At 52.8% G+C, this 17,919-nt stretch overlaps 1 protein-coding gene across 2 annotated transcripts in view; it reads left to right on the top strand.

Moving 5' to 3' along the window:
* Window positions 1–1,495: 1,495 nt before the first annotated feature.
* The window catches only part of TRIM9 (tripartite motif containing 9), a 75,635-nt gene continuing 59,211 nt past the window's right edge, over window positions 1,496–17,919 (top strand). Inside the window, exon 1 of one of the 2 annotated variants that reach the window (XM_036383903.2) lies at window positions 1,496–2,389. In XM_036383903.2, the coding sequence (XP_036239796.1) occupies window positions 1,574–2,389 (816 nt within the window). In that variant the 5' untranslated portion in view covers window positions 1,496–1,573. The remainder of the gene's footprint in view (window positions 2,390–17,919) is intronic. The other variant, XM_036383904.2, reaches the window with a different exon arrangement.

The raw sequence follows: 17,919 nt of genomic DNA on the forward strand, positions 1-17,919 counted from the left end.
TGGAAATGGGTGCCATGGGCAGGGACACCTTCCATTATCCCAGGTGCTCCAAACCCCATCCAGCCTGGCCTGGAACACTTCCAGGGATCCAGGAGCAGCCACAGCTTCTCTGAGAATCCCATCCCAGCTCCTCCTCACCCTCACAGCCAGGAATTCCCAGTTCCCAATCTCCCATCCATCCCTGCCCTCTGGCACTGGGAGCCATTCCCTGGCTCCTGTCCCTCCATCGCTTGTCCCCAGTCCCTCTCCAGCTCTCCTGGAGCCCCTTCAGGCCCTGCCAGGGGCTCTGAGCTCTCCCTGGAGCCTTCTCCTCTCCAGGTGAGCACCCCCAGCTCTCCCAGCCTGGCTCCAGAGCTCTTGGAGCATCTCCATGGCCTCCTCTGGATTTGCTCCAGCAGCTCCAGGTCCTTCTAACATTTGGGTCCAAGAGCTGGACCCAACCCAAAGCCATCACAGAGGGCACAGAGCATCTGGGGCACCAACGGCCTGCCGAGATTTGTGCACAGCGAGAGGGAAATAGGAGATAACACAGCGGCATCTCGAGCAATCCCATTTTTCCATTGGCTGAGCAGGACCCGCTGTGCCGCTCTGTTGCCAGGAGAGTTTAAGACCTCAGCCGACCTTGGGAGCGATCAGGGCGGAGAGGCAAAGCCCCGGGAGCTCCTCGGGGCCGCTGTCCCCGCTCTCCAGTGGCGGAGCGCGTCCCCACGGGGGCGTCCCAGGCTCAGGGACCGCGTCCCGCTGCCCACGCCGGGCATCACCGCAGGGCACCGGGCACCGCTCTGCTGCCATCCCCCGAGAGCCGCGGCACCGCCAGCGCCGCAGGGCACCGGGCACCGCTCCGCTGCCATCCCCCGGCATCACCGCAGGGCACCGGCCACCGCTCCGCTGCCATCCCCCGGCATCACCGCAGGGCACCGGGCACCGCTCCGCTGCCATCCCCCGGCATCACCGCAGGGCACCGGGCACCGTTCCGCTGCCATCCCCAGAGACCCGCGACACCGCCAGCACCGCACACGTGCGGCCACTCCAGTCAGTACAACTACACCCTCACGACCGCATCCGTCAGCGGGTCCCTTGCACTGCCAAAGTCACCTCGTGAGGGCAGAGGGGAAAGCGCAGGAGCGCCCCAGGATCCCGGGGAGGGGATGCTGCGGGCACTGCGGAGCGGGAGGGCGGGAGCCGCGGGGCTGTGGTGTCGCTTCCCGGGAGCCGGGGAAGGGAAGATGAGCGGGAAGAGCAGCGGGAAAAGCGGCGGCAGGCCCGGGACCGCCGCTCTCCCTCACGGACCCCGCAGCGGCGCCGCAGCCCCGAGCGCAGCCCCCGCAGCGGCGCCGCGGGGCGGGCCCGCTGGATGACGGACAGGAGGATCAGCCAATGGCAGCTCGCAGCGCACCCCCGCGCCGGCGGGCGGGCCAATGGCGGGGCGGGGGGGCGGGGCCCGGCGGCGCGCGCGGCGGCGGGCGGCGGGCGGGCGGCAGTCGGCGCCGAGGCGCGGTGCGGTGCGGGTCGCTCCTCGGGCTCCTGCCGCGGCCGCTGGAGCCGCGCCGCCGCCCTCCTCCTTCCCTCCCCTATGGAAGAGATGGAAGAGGAGCTGAAATGCCCGGTGTGCGGCTCCTTTTACCGGGAGCCCATCATCCTGCCCTGCTCGCACAACCTGTGCCAGGCGTGCGCCCGCAACATCCTGGTGCAGACGCCCGACTCGGAGTCTCCGCAGAGCCGCCGCGCCTCGGGCTCGGCCGTCTCCGACTATGACTACCTGGACCTGGACAAGATGAGCCTGTACAGCGAGGCGGACAGCGGCTACGGCTCCTACGGGGGCTTCGCCAGCGCTCCCACCACGCCGTGCCAGAAGTCCCCGAACGGGGTCCGCGTGTTCCCGCCGGCCGCGCCGCCTCCTCCCGCCGCGCTGGCGCCGCCGCCGCCGCCGCGCAACGCGTGCCTGACGTGCCCGCAGTGCCACCGCAGCCTGGTGCTGGACGAGCGCGGGCTGCGAGGCTTCCCCCGCAACCGCCTGCTCGAGGGCGTCATCGACCGCTACCAGCAGGGCAGGGCGGCGGCCCTGCGCTGCCAGCTCTGCGAGAAGGCGCCCAAGGAGGCGGCCGTGATGTGCGAGCAGTGCGACGTGTTCTACTGCGACCCGTGCCGCCTGCGGTGCCACCCGCCGCGGGGACCGCTGGCCAAGCACCGCCTGGTGCCGCCGGCCCAGGGCCGCGTCAGCCGCCGGCTCAGCCCCCGCAAGATCTCCACCTGCACCGACCATGAGCTGGAGAATCACAGCATGTACTGCGTGCAGTGCAAGAGCCCCGTGTGCTACCAGTGCCTGGAAGAGGGCAAGCACTCCAGCCACGAGGTCAAGGCGCTGGGAGCCATGTGGAAGCTGCACAAGGTGAGCCCCGGCTTGTGCCAGCAGCCCCAGCCGAGCCGCCTTGTGCCACAGGTTCCATCTCCCCCGGCTGGCAGGGTGGGAGCACCCTCGGCTATTCCATCCTCGGCCATTCCCATCCCCGGCCATTCCATCCTCGGCCATTCCCATCCTCGGCCATCCTCATCCTCGGCCATCCCATCCTCGGCCATTCCCATCTTCAGCCATTCCCATCTTCATCCATCCCATCCTCGGCCATTCCATCCTCGGCCATTCCCATCCTCGGCCATCCCATCCCCTGCCATTCCCATCCCCTGCCATTCCCATCCCCTGCCATTCCCATCCCCTGCCATTCCCATCCTCAGCCATTCCCATCCCCTGCCATTCCCATCCTCGGCCATCCCATCCTCGGCCATCCCATCTTCGGCCATTCCCATCCTCGGCCATTCCCATCCTCGGCCATCCTCATCCTCGGCCATCCCATCCTCGGCCATTCCCATCTTCAGCCATTCCCATCTTCGGCCATCCCATCCTCATCCATTCCATCCTCGGCCATTCCCATCCTCGGCCATTCCCATCCTCGGCCATTCCCATCCTCAGCCATTCCCATCCTCGGCCATTCCCATCCTTAGCCATTCCCATCCTCAGCCATTCCCATCCGCGGCCATTCCCATCCTCAGCCATCCTCATCCTCTCCCGTCCCGTGTTGCCCCCTTGGCATCGTGCAGATGATGCTCTCCTGATGCGGGTCCCCAAATCCGGCCGTGCCAGCTGCCCCAAAGGAGCTGGCAGCGTCCCTCGGGGGTGGCTCGGGGACATCTGCGCCGCAGGGCTGGGAAAGCAACAGGAGCGATGGTTTGGGGACGAGGAGGAGGAGGAGGGAGGCGTGAAATGCACCGTGGGAGCGGGGAGCCGCGGGGTGCCACCTCCTGCCGCACTCGGAGTCACCGGGAGGAGGAGGAGGAGGAGGAGGAGGGGTGGCAGCGGGCAGCCGGGAGCTGTCCCTGAATACTGATCAGCTGCACTCGCTCCCCACGCGTCCCTGCTGGAGGAGAGGGTCCCGGAGCCTGAGGCAGGGATGTGGCCATCATCATCTTCAGCTCCATCCATCCTCTGCCTCCCGCCCTCCCTGCTCGCAGCAGGGACCGAGGGCACTGGGGCAGAAGTGAGCGGGACACGGGCGGACAGGGATGGGCGTCATTCCTTGGATGAACATCGCCGTAATTGGCCCCCGCTCCAGCAGATGGGAGCAGGTGGGGGGGACCTGTGACAAGGAGATGGGGAGGGTGTGACCTCCCGGTGGGAGGGACTGGGCTGGGCTGCTTTCAAGAAATATTTCAGGATGCTCTGGCAGGATGCAGATCTCTGGGATGGAGCTCTGCACCCCCAGTTGGGTCAGTTGGGTGCATGCAGGGACAGGGTGTCACTTGTCACAGTGCCCTTAAAAGGGGGGTAAGCACCTTGTGCTGTGGGGAGAAGGTTTGATGGTCCCTGGGAAATGGGAATGGGAATTTCCTGACCCCTTTTGCTGGGAGCAGGAGCAGCTCCTCTCTGGATTTTCAGAGCTCTTGTGCAGATGTGCCAGAGCAGTTTGGTGCCCTTGTCCCCATGCGTGGGGTGCAATCCCTGATCCCAGAGTGCTGGCACTGCTGTGGGATGGTCAGGGTGGCACAGGTGACTGGGGAGCTGCTGGCAGGAGGCAGAGGATGGAGCCAGGCTCTTTGTGGAGTGGAGCAGGGGGAGGAGAAGCAACAGGCAGAGTTTGGAACTCAGGGAATTCCACCTGGAGAGCTTTACTGCTCAAGCCAGGTTGGAAAGGGCTTGGAGCAGCCTGGTCTGGTCTGATGGGAGGTGTCTGCCCATGGCAGAGGGGTTGGAATGAAATGAGCTTTAGCTTTTCCTTCCAAATCCCTTTTCCCGGGGGAGAGCTTTAGCCAAGTGCTGTTTCATTGATGTAACTGACAGATGAGGATAATGTAACATTATTTCAAATGATGATCTTGGACGGTGGAGCCTCATCTGTCTTGAGAGCTGTGTTTCTGCAGGGGTTCACTGCTATTACCTGGTGTTAGTTTGCTTTTTAGGGAGGGGAAGAGTCTGTGGAGTTAAATGTGATGCTAAGGAATAATTGAAGGAGTGATTTCAGGGCTAGAGAGCTCAGATTGTTACTTGAGATGCCATCTAACAAAATCAGGGGAAAAGCTTATTTACCTTAATTTTTGTCACACACACACACAAAAAAAAAACAAAACAAAAAACCCAACAAAAAACCACAAACAAACCAGAGCCAATACCCATGATTTCCAAGGCTGATCTTGGTTGGGACTGGGCATTAGGAACCAAACCACTTGTGGTTTGGAGTGGTGATCCTCTTGCAGAAGTGTCTGGTGGTGCCATTTTTTGAGAGCACAGTCCCTTGGTGGTGGGACAGATTTGCTGAAGGTGTGACTGTCCCTTTTTGCCTGAGCTATTCTCTGTGATGGGCAGTGTAATGATACCTACAGCTCACAGGAGGAAATTGTGGAATGTTTGGATTGGAAAGGGCCTTAAATCCCATCCAGCTCCATCCCCTGCTGTTCACAGGGACGCTTTCACTGTCCCAGGTTGCTCCAAGCCCCATCCAGGCTGGCCTTGGACACTTTCAGGGATCCAGGGCCAGCCACAGCTGCTCTGGGCACCCTGTGCCAACCCCTCACCACCCTCACAGCCAAGAATTCCTTCCCAATATCCCACTCAAATCAACTCTCTTTTAATTAACACCCATCAGGCAGCTCCTGAGTTCTCTTGCACCATTCCAGCACCTCTTGGTGTGAATGTTCTTTGGGATGCTCTTCCCTTCTGGCCCAGGAGGGCTGGGATTGTCCCCAGAGCCTGTGGGTGCCTGGATGAGCTGTGGTTCCTGAAAGCAGCTCTGTTCATGCCCCAGTAGGTGATTGCCAGACCCAGGGCAATCAATCCCTGCTAATTGCAGCGTGCCCTCCATTGGAACCAAATCCAAAGGGTTTTGCACAGCCCTCTTTGGGAGCTGCCCCAATTTCCCCTTTCCTCCCTGAGGTTCTCTGGGATGATCATTGACAATAATCTCTGCTGAGGCACAATCAATTGTCATTCAGGGAGCTGGGCTTTCTAAGCTGGACACAGATTGTGGCAAATCCTCTCTGCCCCTGTCTTCCTCTCACTTGTTGGGAGCAGGGTGAATATTCAGAGAAACACAGAGGGAAATGGGTTTTTAATCTGAATTGTCCCAGTTTTGCACAGATATTGCAGCTGTCTGGGTTTTTATCCTGACGAGCTGGAATGCTGCTTGGCATGCCAGGAGCAGGAGCACAAGATGGAGCTGAATCATTTATTCCTCACACATCTGAGTCCCTCTTCTGCTGGAAATGTGTGCAGAGTGCAGGCTCAGCAGCTGGATGGTGTTTTTATGGATGGATGGATGCATGGATGGATGCTTGTGTACAAATACAAACAGGCTGGGAGGGATCTCAGTAATGCCTTGAGAAGGCTGCCCTAGAGCAGAGGCTGGATGGAGTTCCAGAATAAAGCAGGGATTCATTCAAAGCATCTCCTCCATGCATCCACCTTGGGCAGCACCAGAGCCCAGCCAGGCCTGCACCCAAGATGAACCAAAATGGCCCCAAAATGCACGGCCAGGCACAGGGTCTGTCACTTGGATCAGTTCTGCTCCATTTGCACCTTGCAGTTCATTGTCCCATCCCAGCTTTAGCCCCTGCAGTCCCACCCTGCTTGTTTTTCTCTCTCCAGCCCACGGGGTTTGTGCTCTTGGGCTGAGGTTTGGATCATTTGTCCTTGGTGCCCAGCTGGAGCAGGAATTGTTTTGTCTCCCTGCTCTGTGCACAGAGCTCAGCATCCCCTGACATGGAGCCCAGACCCACCCACTAAAGCAGCACAGAATGTGAAAAATAGAAAAGCTAAACCTGAGGCATCATCACTGTCTCCCACCGCCCTGAAATCCCAGCCAGTTGATCCAACTTGGTCCTAAAATCATTTTACTGTTTCTGGTGCAGGTTAAAAAGGTCTCCCAGAAAAAGATTCTGGTAGCAGATTTTAAGCAGGTTTGAAAGTGTTCTGTGCTAGGAAATGGAGAGACAGTGATGCAGAGCAGTTCTTCCTGCCTGTCTCTCAAATACTGAGGTGTTGCCCATCACTCTTGTGTCTGGCTCTGCTCTTGGCTCATGGCTGGACAATCCCTGGGGGTGGCACAGGCTGGGCACCTCCCAGGGTGTGGGACACAGCTGCCAGGGGCTGCTTTTTGCTTTTTTTGCCTTTGCCATCCATGCCCCAACTGCAGCAAAGGTGAGCCTGGATTTGCCATGCACTAAAAAGAAGCTGAAGAGGTCAGGGGTGCCATGGTGAAAAGTTTCTGCTGGTTTTGGGCAGTGCAGGAAGAAACTTCCCTCGGCTTTGGGCTGGGATCTTCTCTCTGCTCTCATCCACGTTCCTTTTGCTTTCTGCATCCAGGGAAGGGCAGCAGAGCTGGTGGAGGCTCTGGAGCACAAGTCCTGTGAGGAGTGAGGTGAAATCCCCATCCCTGGAGGGGTTTAAAATCCCTGTGGATGTGGCACTTGGGGACATGGATCAGTGGTGGCCTTGGCAGTGCTGGGGGAATGTTGGACTCATGGTCTTAAAGGGATTTTCCAACCTAAATGATTCCAAGATTCTGATTTGGGACCACTCTCTCCTTGAGGAGCTCAGGCAGCATGTCCAGGTCCTCTGGGAGAGAAGCAGAAACAAATCTTGGCTTTAGTGGAAGGAAAATGTGTCATTCACATTCCCTGAAAAAATCCCTTCACCCAGGGTTTTTCTCCTGGGAAGCTGAGAAGCCTCAGGGAAAAAGGAAAACAAATTCTTATCTCATTTGCTTCTCCTGTGTTGTGCTCACATATGGAATGTGTTTGGAGGTTGTTTATCCACAGGGGATTGTCTCATTGGTTTTCTGTGAATTGTTTTTACTCTTTGGCCAATCAGTGCCAAGCTGTGTTGGGACTCAGTCACAAGTTTTCATTATTAGTTTTTTAGCATTGAGTAAATATCCTTTCTGTATTCTTTAGTATAGTATAATATAGTATTCTTTAATATAATATAGTATTACAAAATTGTAATATAGTATGATATAATTTATATTATTATAGTATTGTAATAATATAATTTATATCATTATACTATTATAGTAATATAATTTATATTTCTATTATTATAGTATTATAAAATAATAAATGAGCCTTCTGAGAACATGGAGTCAGATTCATCATTCCTCCCTGCCACAGGGGACCCTGCAGATACAACAGGAACACAAAGCTCTCAGTTTTAATTTTACATGGGATTTAACTGCCCAGGCTGAAGACACAAACTGTCCTTGGATTGCAAATCTCTGCAGATTGCAGCAGAGCTCAGCCCTGGGAATTTCCATCCCTCACTGAGTGGGATCAGCAGTGATGCTCAGCAGGCACAGGTGACACCTCATTGGCACAGGTGACACCTGGGCTCAGCTCCTCCTGCCCCAGCACAGATGCAATGAGGGATGCAGGTGATTCCTATTAAGAGCCAAAAATCCCACACTGGGACTTAATTCCCGCTGGTTTGGGTATATGGGGAGAAGCAGGGGTGGGAAACACTGTAAGGGCCCCTCAGTTTGTGCCCAGGGGCCACCAGAGCCAGGACAAGGATGAGCAGAGAGGATTTTTTCTTTTTTCACTTGCCAGGGCTCTGTGTTGGCTGCCAGAGGAACTTTGGAGGGGAGATTTGGACACTGGGAATGTGCTACCCTTGTGTCCATGGCAATTCCTGCTCCCACAGCACTTGGGGAAGTATCCAGGGAGTTGCTGCATGACCAAGATCTGTTTGCACTTGCAAAGTAAAATATTTGCTGTTTAAAGAGAAGCAGGGAAAATCCTTAATGCTTCCCAAGCCTTGGTGTGGTGGCCTTCCTATGCCACCACCCTTTTTCCATCTGCAGCAGCAGGATCCATCCTCTCCTTCTCCAGCAGTGCCCAAATGCCCTTCCCACCTCCTCTATCCTCTGTGGCCAAATCCAGATGGTGCCAAACAGCCTGAGAGGCTTTGAAGTCAGAAAAAGCCAAGAAATGCCAGGATCTGGAGCAAAAATGTGATGAGGAGAGGCTGAGGGAGCTGGGCAGGGGCTCAGCCTGGAGCAAAGGAGGCTCAGGGGCCCTTGTGGCTCTGCACAGCTCCTGCCAGGAGGGCACAGCCGGGGGGGTCGGGCTCTGCCCCAGGGAACAGGGACAGGACAGCAGAAACTGTCACAGACACATTTTCTGAAAGATCCTTTTGCTAGGATCTTTTCTCCTGAGAAGCTGGGAAGCTTTGGCTTCTCCATGTTTTGCTGTTTTGGAGTGTGATTTGGAGAGTTGCTTACCCAGCATATGAAATTGTTTTTACTTGCTGACCAACGACAGCCACCTGTGTTGAGGCTGTGAGCAGTCACAAGATTTTATTATTCATTCTTTTTTAGCCTTCTGATGTCTCTTTTCTCTATTCTTTAATATAGTTTTAATATGTCATTTTCTTTTAGTAGATATCATAAAATACTAAATCAGCCTTCTGAAACATGGAGTCGAGATTCTCATCTCTTCCCTTGTTGGGTTGACTACAAATTCCACAGGAAACCCTCTTAGGCTGCTCCAGGGCAGGTTCAGGTTGGATATTTAGGAATATTTCCTCATGGAAAGGGTAGTTAGGCACTGGATAAAGCTTCCCAAGGGAGTGCTGGAGTCCCCATCCCTGGAGGGACTTAAAAGCTGTGTGGGTGTGACACTTAGGGACATGGGGGCTTATTCATGATTTAAAAGTCTTTTCCAGCCTGAATGATGCTGTGATTTCCACCAGCCTGTGCCTGCCCAGCATCCAGAGGTGGTGCTGGTGATCCTGTTCATTTATTTGGATAAAAGCTTTCTTTTATATATATATAAGAGTCAGGTGGCTCTTGGCTTAGCACTCCCTGCAGTTGATGGAGTCAGGAGCAGCCCCAGAGCCCCTGTAAATCAAAGGTGGTGTGGTACAGCAAGTTCTCCAGGGGTTTGTGGAGCCCAGGAGACAGGAGGTGACCTCTGGGTTATCTGCAGATGGAAATGGGCCCAGGGTCATCTCAGAGTGAGTGGAAATCACTGCAGCTTTTATTCCCTTCCAGTGGGAAGGTTAGATTAGAATATGAGGAACAAATTGTTCCCTGGGAGGGCAGTGAGGCCCTGGCACAGGTGCCCAGAGCAGCTGTGGCTGCCCCTGGATCCCTGGAGGTGCCCAAGGCCAGGCTGGACAGGGCTTGGAGGCACCTGGGACAGTGGGAGGTGTCCCTGCCATGGAAAAGGGCTGGAATGAGATGGTCTTTGAGTTTCCTTCCAACCCAAACCACTCCATGATTCTGTGTCCAAAAATACACAGATCTGACAGAGCAGAGCTCTGTTCCACCATCTGCCTCAGGCTCTCCACAGGCTCTGAACCACCTCCATGAGCAGACTGAGCTCTGGTGGGGTCCATCTTCATCTGTAAATATCCAACCTTTTCCTTTCTCTCCCATCTTTTTTCTTCTCTTGGCCAATTGATGAATGAAGGACCCTCCTGGCTGGATTTTTCTGCATTTACTGTAGGAGCACCTCAGCTGAGGTGGGGGAAATTAACCCAGGGACTGGTTCTTGTCTCTCTTTCAAGGAAATTTCTGCAGTATCCATACCCAGAAATTCCCCTGTTAAGGTTTTTATTGACTCAGAGATGGGGTAACTGAGAGGTGCTTTAAAAATTTTTATTCCATTTTCAGTCTCATGTGAAGGGTGAGACAATACAGATGTTATAATTACCACCATTATAATTAGAAGCTTTTCTAATTACAATGCATTATAAGTGTTTCTTGGCTTACATTACTTGAGAAGTAAAATATATAAGAAAACTTTAACCAAAAAGCAGCTAAACAAGAACAAGTTTGTATAAAATTGCATACTATGTCAGCCTCCTATCAAGCTTTAAGAACTCTCTACAAATTCATTTCCCACAACCACATCCCTAGCCTGGAAAAACAGAATGAGGAAGCAGAGCAAACACTGTGCCTGGTGTTAAATAAATCACTTGAGAGTGTGGAAAGGCTTTGCTGTTCATTAATCAGGTTTCACAGGATGCTTTCCAGGAGCTGGCATTGCTGCATGGTGGATTTTTGTTGGGAAAATGTTCTCCAGAGGCTTTGGGGCTGCTCTGCATTGCTCATTCCTGCTCCTCTAAATAATCCAGCACCCAGAAGTTTTGGCTTTTAAAGGGAAAACTTTGCTTGGTGTCACAGAATTCCAAAATGGGTTGGGTTGGAAGGGACCTTCAGGATCATCCCATCCCAAATTCTGCCATGGCAGGGACACCTCCCACTGTCCCAGGGTGCTTCAAGCTCTGTCCAACGTGGCCTGGGACACTGCCAGGGGCAGCCACAGCTCCTCTGGGCACCCTCTGGGCTTCCCCACCCTCCCAGCTAAGAATTCCTATCCCATCTAAATCTTTCCTGGTTTTTCTTCTTGCCACAACCCTTTTCCCTATGACCACAAATTCATTTTTGGAGTCCTGCTGTGCACTTTCTAGCAATCCAGCACATAGCACTGGGAGATATTTCCCTTTCCTGAACTTGGAAGGAACTTCCAGCAGCCTTTGATTAACTCGTGTTGCTCACACAAATTCATTTATTTCAGAGTGCCTTCAAATTGCATTGCTCTTCCCAGCTCTATGAAAGAGTAATTAAAGAAAAATGTGCCTGAAACATAACAACTCTCAAAGCTGCTCTTTTGTCAGCCTTGGTCTTTGTTTTGTTTGTTCTTATAAATAAGCCAGCTCATTCCCTGTTCATTCAGCTCGTCCTGCTGGCATGAATTGGATAAATTTCTATTTAGAGCAGGCACATGAGGCACAGAGAGCTGGGGTTATAAATCTCTGGTGACCCTGGCTCAGGTGAAGTCCTGGAAGGAGAGGCAGAGGCTGTGGTGGAATTGCTGTGAGGAGTAAAAGCTCTCAGGGTGAGTCTCTCCAATCCAGTTGTAGCTGGAAAGAGCAGGGATGGTTTGGGGTCTGGGACCACCACTGAGGGTCACAAATGGGAAATGTACTAAACTCTTCAAAAGGGAGACAAATAAACAGAAATGAAGCCCAGCTCTCACCCATTCCAGTGGCACCTCCCTGATTAATGCAGGAAGGAGAGCAGAGCTGAGAACAGCAGGGCAGAGAATTCACCTTGCCTCTGTTGAAAGGAAGATTTTGTTTGCAGCCTGAACCAGCTCATATTTTGCTTTCATAGTTGGATTCAGCTTTGGGGACAGCCTGACCTGGAGCTGGCTGGAAAAGCTCAGCAGAGGCTCTGATCAGGGCAGAATTTCTGAGCAGAAAAAACAAGACCCAAGTTCAGCTGGAAATTTTCTTGAGCAGCAGAGGGGTGGCTGTGAGGGTGATGCCAACCTCAAACACCATATGCACAGCATGGATTGAGGTTAGGGCCACGTTTTTATATTTAATTAGCCATTAAATTCCCCATGTCACAGAAATAGAGGGCTGTTAACAGGAGCCTGCTCCGTTCTGTAGCAGCAGAAATTGCCCTGGGAGGGATCTGGCAGTTGAGGGATTTCCCATCAGTGTTAATTACCCTTTCCCCTTTACTACCCTTATAGGAATTGATGGGTTTAGGGAAAAAAAAAAAAAAGCTGGAATTGGATGTGAATAAGGCATGCATGGATGCTGCCTGGAGGGCTGAGGGCTGGAGCCACAGTTGCCATTCCCAAGGGGAGTGGGTTGGATCTGCAGCTGGCATGGATGAAGGGAGCACAGATCCATGGAAGCAGCTGCAGCAGCCACTGGAGTGGAAGATCACATTTGTGACTTCCAGTGCCTCCTGAAAATCCCAGGAGATCTCCTGTGGAGATGCCAGCCTGGCTGCCCACACTGGGGCTGCTGCTTCCTGCTTGGTGTAAAGCCAAAATACGTGGGAAATATCAGTTAAATTATTTGCACCAGCCCCAAAAATTTGTGAAATATCTTTCAACCAGTGATCCTTTTTTTTTCTTTTTGGTCTCCAAATGTACAAATTTAATTTGTATTAAATTCTGTCGTTTTTCCCTTGCTCCTGGCCTCTCTGGATTTGCATGGTCAGTTCAGTTCCCTTCTTGTTGCAGTTCCCTGTGGCAGGATTGGGGTGTTCCTGTGTGAATTAATACTGGGTTATGGCCTTGCCTTCAGCTCAGTGCTGCTTCCATGGCATCATTCCTGACAGCCTGTGCTGTGGAGCTGCTTCCCACCTGCAGCTCTTGGGGTTTTCCCTGGTGAAATCCCTCTGTTTTCCCAGATAACCACTGTCCCTCCAGTCAAGATGTATTAATTCACTGGCTCTGTTAACTTCACCATGTTCCTTCTCCCTGCTTCCTTTTCCTGGAAGTGCCCAAGGCCAGGTTGGACAGCGCTTGGAGCAGCCTGGTCTAGGGGAGGGTGTCCTTGCCCATGGCAGGGGGTGGAACAAGATGGGATTTAAGGTCCTTTCCAACCCAAACAATCTGGATTCTGTGATTCCCTGGGTCTCTGCTGTGCCTGTGGTATTCCTGCTTGGGAAGGACCTTTCTGCCTGCAGAGGCAAACTCAGAGATCTGAATTTGATCCCCCTTTCAGAGCAGATTTCTGTGATTCTGTGCTTTGCTTTCTCTGTCAGGGGATGCAAAGCTGGCAAGGGGGGTGGGTTGTGTCAAGCTTTGAAATGGATTTTTCCTAACAAGGCACATTTATTGATTTCCAGACACAGACTCTGCTTTGGGGGCAGAGTTCCCTCTGTTCCCTCTCTGGCAGGGCTGTTTCACCCACATCACCCAGGGATCCAGGCTGGAGCAGGGGAGGACAGGCAGGGAATTGTGGCAGCATTTCCCTGAGGATGCTGGAAAGGGAAGGGCTGGGCTGGAGATCAGCAAATCCCAAAGGATTTGCTTTGTCCTCCTGGGCAAATAATTGCACAAACCCCCTGTGTGTGGTCTCCCAGGAAATGTGTGTTTGGCACCAGTGCCCTTCCTCCAACCCAGCAGCAATTATGGTGGGAATTCATAACAGAACATGTGGAGATAAAGTGGGAATTTCCAAAATTGTGAGAGCTGGGTGAAATCCCATCAAGGACACAGCGGGAGCATCAGCCTCCCTCCCTCCCTGGGAAAGCACTTCCAGCCTTGCTCAGACAAGGATTGAAGTCACAGAGATTTGAGGGCATGACTGAAATGCTTTCTCATGTTGGGACGTCTGAGATGATAAATTGGGAGAGCCCTTGATGTGCAAACAATGCTGGATTAACGAGGTGCTGGGTGAGGCCTGGTGCTGTCCCTTGGCTTGGTGACAGATGCCACCATTCCCTGGGTGGCACAGCACTCATTCTTTGGCAGGGTACAATGTTATCATGGGGATTTGTACTAAGTAAAAGAATTTACTCATTTTCTGGAAAAGGGGGGAACGAGACATGGGGTTAGACATTAACGTGGGGTAGAAATCAATTTGAGATTTAGATGAGGTGTGCTGGTTTCACTTGTTTAGTCTATGGCTTGCTCACATTGGTGCCTTGTGCAGGCTGCCCTAGAGCAGAGGCTGGATGGAGTTCCAGAATAAAGCAGGGATTGATTCAAAGCATCTCCTCCATGCATCCACCTTGGGCAGCACAAGAGCCCAGCCAGGCCTGCACCCAAGATGAACCAAAATGGCCCCAAAATGCACGGCCGGGCACGGGGTCTGTCCCTGGGATCAGTTCTGCTCCATTTGCACCTTGCAGTTCATTGTCCCATTCCAGCTTTAGCCCCTGCAGTCCCACCCTGCTTGTTTTTCTCTCTCCAGCCCACGGGGTTTGTGCTCTGGGCTGAGGTTTGGATCATTTGTCCTTGGTGCCCAGCTGGAGCAGGAATTGTTTTGTCTCCCTGCTCTGTGCACAGAGCTCAGCATCCCCTGACATGGAGCCCAGACCCTCACACTAAGGCAGCACAGAATGTGAAAAATAGAAAAGCTAAACCTGAGGCATCAGCACAGATGAAGTGTGCTGTGTGTTTAACTTTAGTCTGTGAGCTTGCTGTGCAGAAGCAGAGGTGTAGAACAAGCTTCAGCCTCCACAGCAAACGCTCTGCAGCTCAGCCCTGCTGTGTGAGGGAGCAGTGACAGCACCTCTGATTGTCCCCACGTCCCTTCCCTGCTGCTCCTTTGTAGCTCAGCCAGCTCCTTCTTTCTTGTGCCATTTCTGCTCTTTGTGGGGCTGTTCCCTCGGAGGAGCAGCAGTGCTGTGTTGCTGTCATACTTCTTGAAAAATCTCTTCGCTAGTATTTTGTCTCTTGGGAGGCTGAGAAGCTTTAGAGAAAAATGAAAACAATAATTATCTGATTTGGGTTTTTTTGTGTTTTGTTTTTTTGGAATGTAGTTTGGACATTGTTTACTAACTGGTCATTGTTTCATTAGTTTCATGTAATTTGTTTTAACTTAATGACCAATCACAGTCCAGCTGTGTCGGGACTCGAGAAGGAGTCATGAGTTTCATTATTATCTTTGTGGGCTTCTATCTGTATCCTTTCTCTATTCTTTAGTATGGTTTTAGTATAATATAATATAATATATAATATAATCAAAAAGTAATAAATTAACCTTCTAAGAACACGAAGTCAGATTCATCTTTCCTTCCAACAACAGAAACCCCAGAAAACACCACAGTGGTGGCTCCTGTCACGCTGTCACACCAAACCCACACAGCCCAGGCGTGGCTGAGCCTGTGCTGCCTCCATCCTGCACCAACACCTCTCCCATCCTGACGTTCTGTTCCCAGGAAATGAGGACCTCAGAGGGCATTTGCTGAGGTCTGTGCTGCCAGCAGCCCACACCTTGGTGAATCAGAGAGCTTAGACACAGTTTCTCACCTCTGAGATGATTTCTCACGTCCCACGGAGCACAGCAGTTAAAATTCATGAATATATGATTTTTTTTTTCATTTGTCTTGGTTTGGAAAGCCAGGTGCCTGCTAAGGAAGGCAGGAGCCTCCTCTGAAATGGAAAATGTGAACACCCCCCCCAATGCCCCCAATTGTTATAGATTTGAAATTAGGGGGCTCTCAGGCAAAAATATGGAAGCAGGAATAACAGTTCTTTAATAGGGAAGAAAATCAAAGGATGAAATGAACAATGCAGTGACCAAACCAACAGTGCCAGAGTCAGAGCCCAGCCTGACACCCTGTGGGTCAGGGTGCTGGCAGCAGCCCCATTGGAATTGTGGCTCAGCCCTCCTGCAGTGCCAGGGGTGGCTCTGCTGGAGCAGGGATCCTGGAGAAGGGTGGAGTCTTCCTCTGCAGATCCAGGGGAAGGAGAGGCAGCTGCTGCTCCTCTGGGCAATCCAGTGCAGAAGCCGTGCCGGTGTTCCAGAATCTCCAGATTATATCCAGGCAGGAATGCTTGGCTCCTCCCTCTGGGCTCACATCTCCCAATGGGATGCTGTAGTTCTTATCAGCCACGCAGGGACATTCCATGGCTGTTATCAGCAGGTGTCTCCCAGTTGTGGAAGAGATAAGGAAAAACTGCCCAATGGACAGAGGACAACTGCCACACAGATGGCAAATAGAAAACAATTTGCTTGGCAATCCAGGACATCATTTTAAATGCTGCCCTCTGGCAGTGGATGCTGTACCTTCCCCCTGCCCTGAGGACAGATGGAGGGATGGAGGGGCAGAGAAGGATGGACAGCCCAGATGGAGGGACAGGGAGGTCACATCTGCTGGGCTTGGTGCTGGGAGCCTTGCTGTGCTCCTGGAGCTGTGGCCAGATAATCCATCTGTGGTTTGGGCTCTGCACTGATCTCCTGCCATGGTGCCAGGCTGTCAGATGGACAAGGACAGGCCACAGGCAGCTCCAGAGAGGATCTTGGCTCCATTCCTGCCTGGCAGGTGCTTTGCCTATGTCTCTGCCAAGCTGCCAGCTGAGCACTGCCTGTTGCAGGGGGTTTCTGCCTCCTCTTGCCATGCTGTGCTGTTGGATGGTGGCTGGTTGGCCTGGGATGGGATTCCTGGATGAGCTGGGAGTGCTAGAAAGGTGCCAGGAGAAAAGAGGAGGCTCAGGGGGGACCTTGTGGCTCTGCACAGCTCCTGCCAGGAGGGCACAGCTGGGGGGGTCGGGCTCTGCTCCAGGGAACAGGGACAGGAACAGAGGGAACGGCCTCAGGCTGGGCCAGGGCAGGTTTAAATTGGATATTTGGGAAAATTTCTTCATGGAAAGTGTGGTCAGGTGTGAGAAACACTCACATCAGGTATTGGAAGGAGCCGCCTGGGGAGCTTTGGGTTCCCCACCTCTGGAGGCGCCCAAGGAATTCCTGGAGGTGGCGCTCAGAGCTCTGGGCTGGGGACAAGGTGGGGATCAGGCGCAGCTTGGACTCCATGGGCTGGGAGATCTTCTCCAGCCTCAGGGATTCTGGGATCCTCTGGGATGTCTCATCATGGTGGGAAGCCTGAAGGAACTGCAAGGTGGAAAGATGGGAGAAGGAAAGGGCAAAGGAAATGGGATCCTACCCCATTCGCCATCCCCACCTCGCAGGGCTCCAGCACCTGCAGAGGCTGAAGGCAGAGATTCTGCTCAGTGTGTTCCAAACTGGGCTGGACTGGGCTTGGAGCAACCTGCTCTGGTGGAAGGTGGCCTCAGTCATGAGCTCTGAGCTGGGGAGCACCTCCTGCCATTGTGGGATGGTTCTGCAGCTGAGGGGGAAAACTGGGATTGCTTTTATGGTGTGGTGGTGTTTGCAGGAGTCTCAGGATGAGGGAAGAGATGAGAAATCTTGACTCCATGTTTCAGAAGGCTGATTTATTGTTTTATGATAAATATTATATTAAAAGAAAATGATATATTAAAACTGTACTAAAGAATGGAAGAAAGGATTTCATCAGAAGGTTAGAAAGGAAAGGAATGGAATGATAATAAAATCTTCTGACTGACCAGAGTCTGAGACAGCTGGACTGTGATTGGTCATCAAGGAGAAACAACTCACACAGACCAATCACAGATGCCCCTGTTGCATTCCACAGTATTGATTTCCTATTCCTCTGAGGCTTCTCAGCTTCTCAGGAGAAAAAAAATCTTGTCCAAAAGATTTTTCATAAAATATGTCTGTAGCATTATGGAGCTGTTGCAGTTCCTGGGATGGTCTGGGGTCTGACAGAGGCAGTGACAGGAGGGTGGTGCTGCACCAGGTCATTAGTGGCAATTAGCACAGATTGCCTCCCAGGGACCTTGTGCACTCAGCATTTGGCACCTGGGTTTATCTCCTGCTACATCCAAAGGAGAGACAAGGAATAATTGATGGCAGGGCTGTATGTGGTGGCTAAACCCCTTCCTGCCATATGCCAGATTTGGCTTCAGCAAGGCTGAAATTGTGGAATTCTCATGAATCACAGCAGGTCCCAGAGCTCTGGCGTTCACCAGCCTGACAGTGACCCCGGGAGGGACGGACAGACTCTGTGACAGGGCCTGTTGTGATGGTTTTAAACTAAAAGAGGATTGATTCAACTTAATTTAAGGACAAAATTA

Source organism: Molothrus ater, chromosome 6 (genome assembly GCF_012460135.2).
Source record: "Molothrus ater isolate BHLD 08-10-18 breed brown headed cowbird chromosome 6, BPBGC_Mater_1.1, whole genome shotgun sequence".
Classification (NCBI taxonomy): Eukaryota; Metazoa; Chordata; class Aves; order Passeriformes; family Icteridae; genus Molothrus; species Molothrus ater.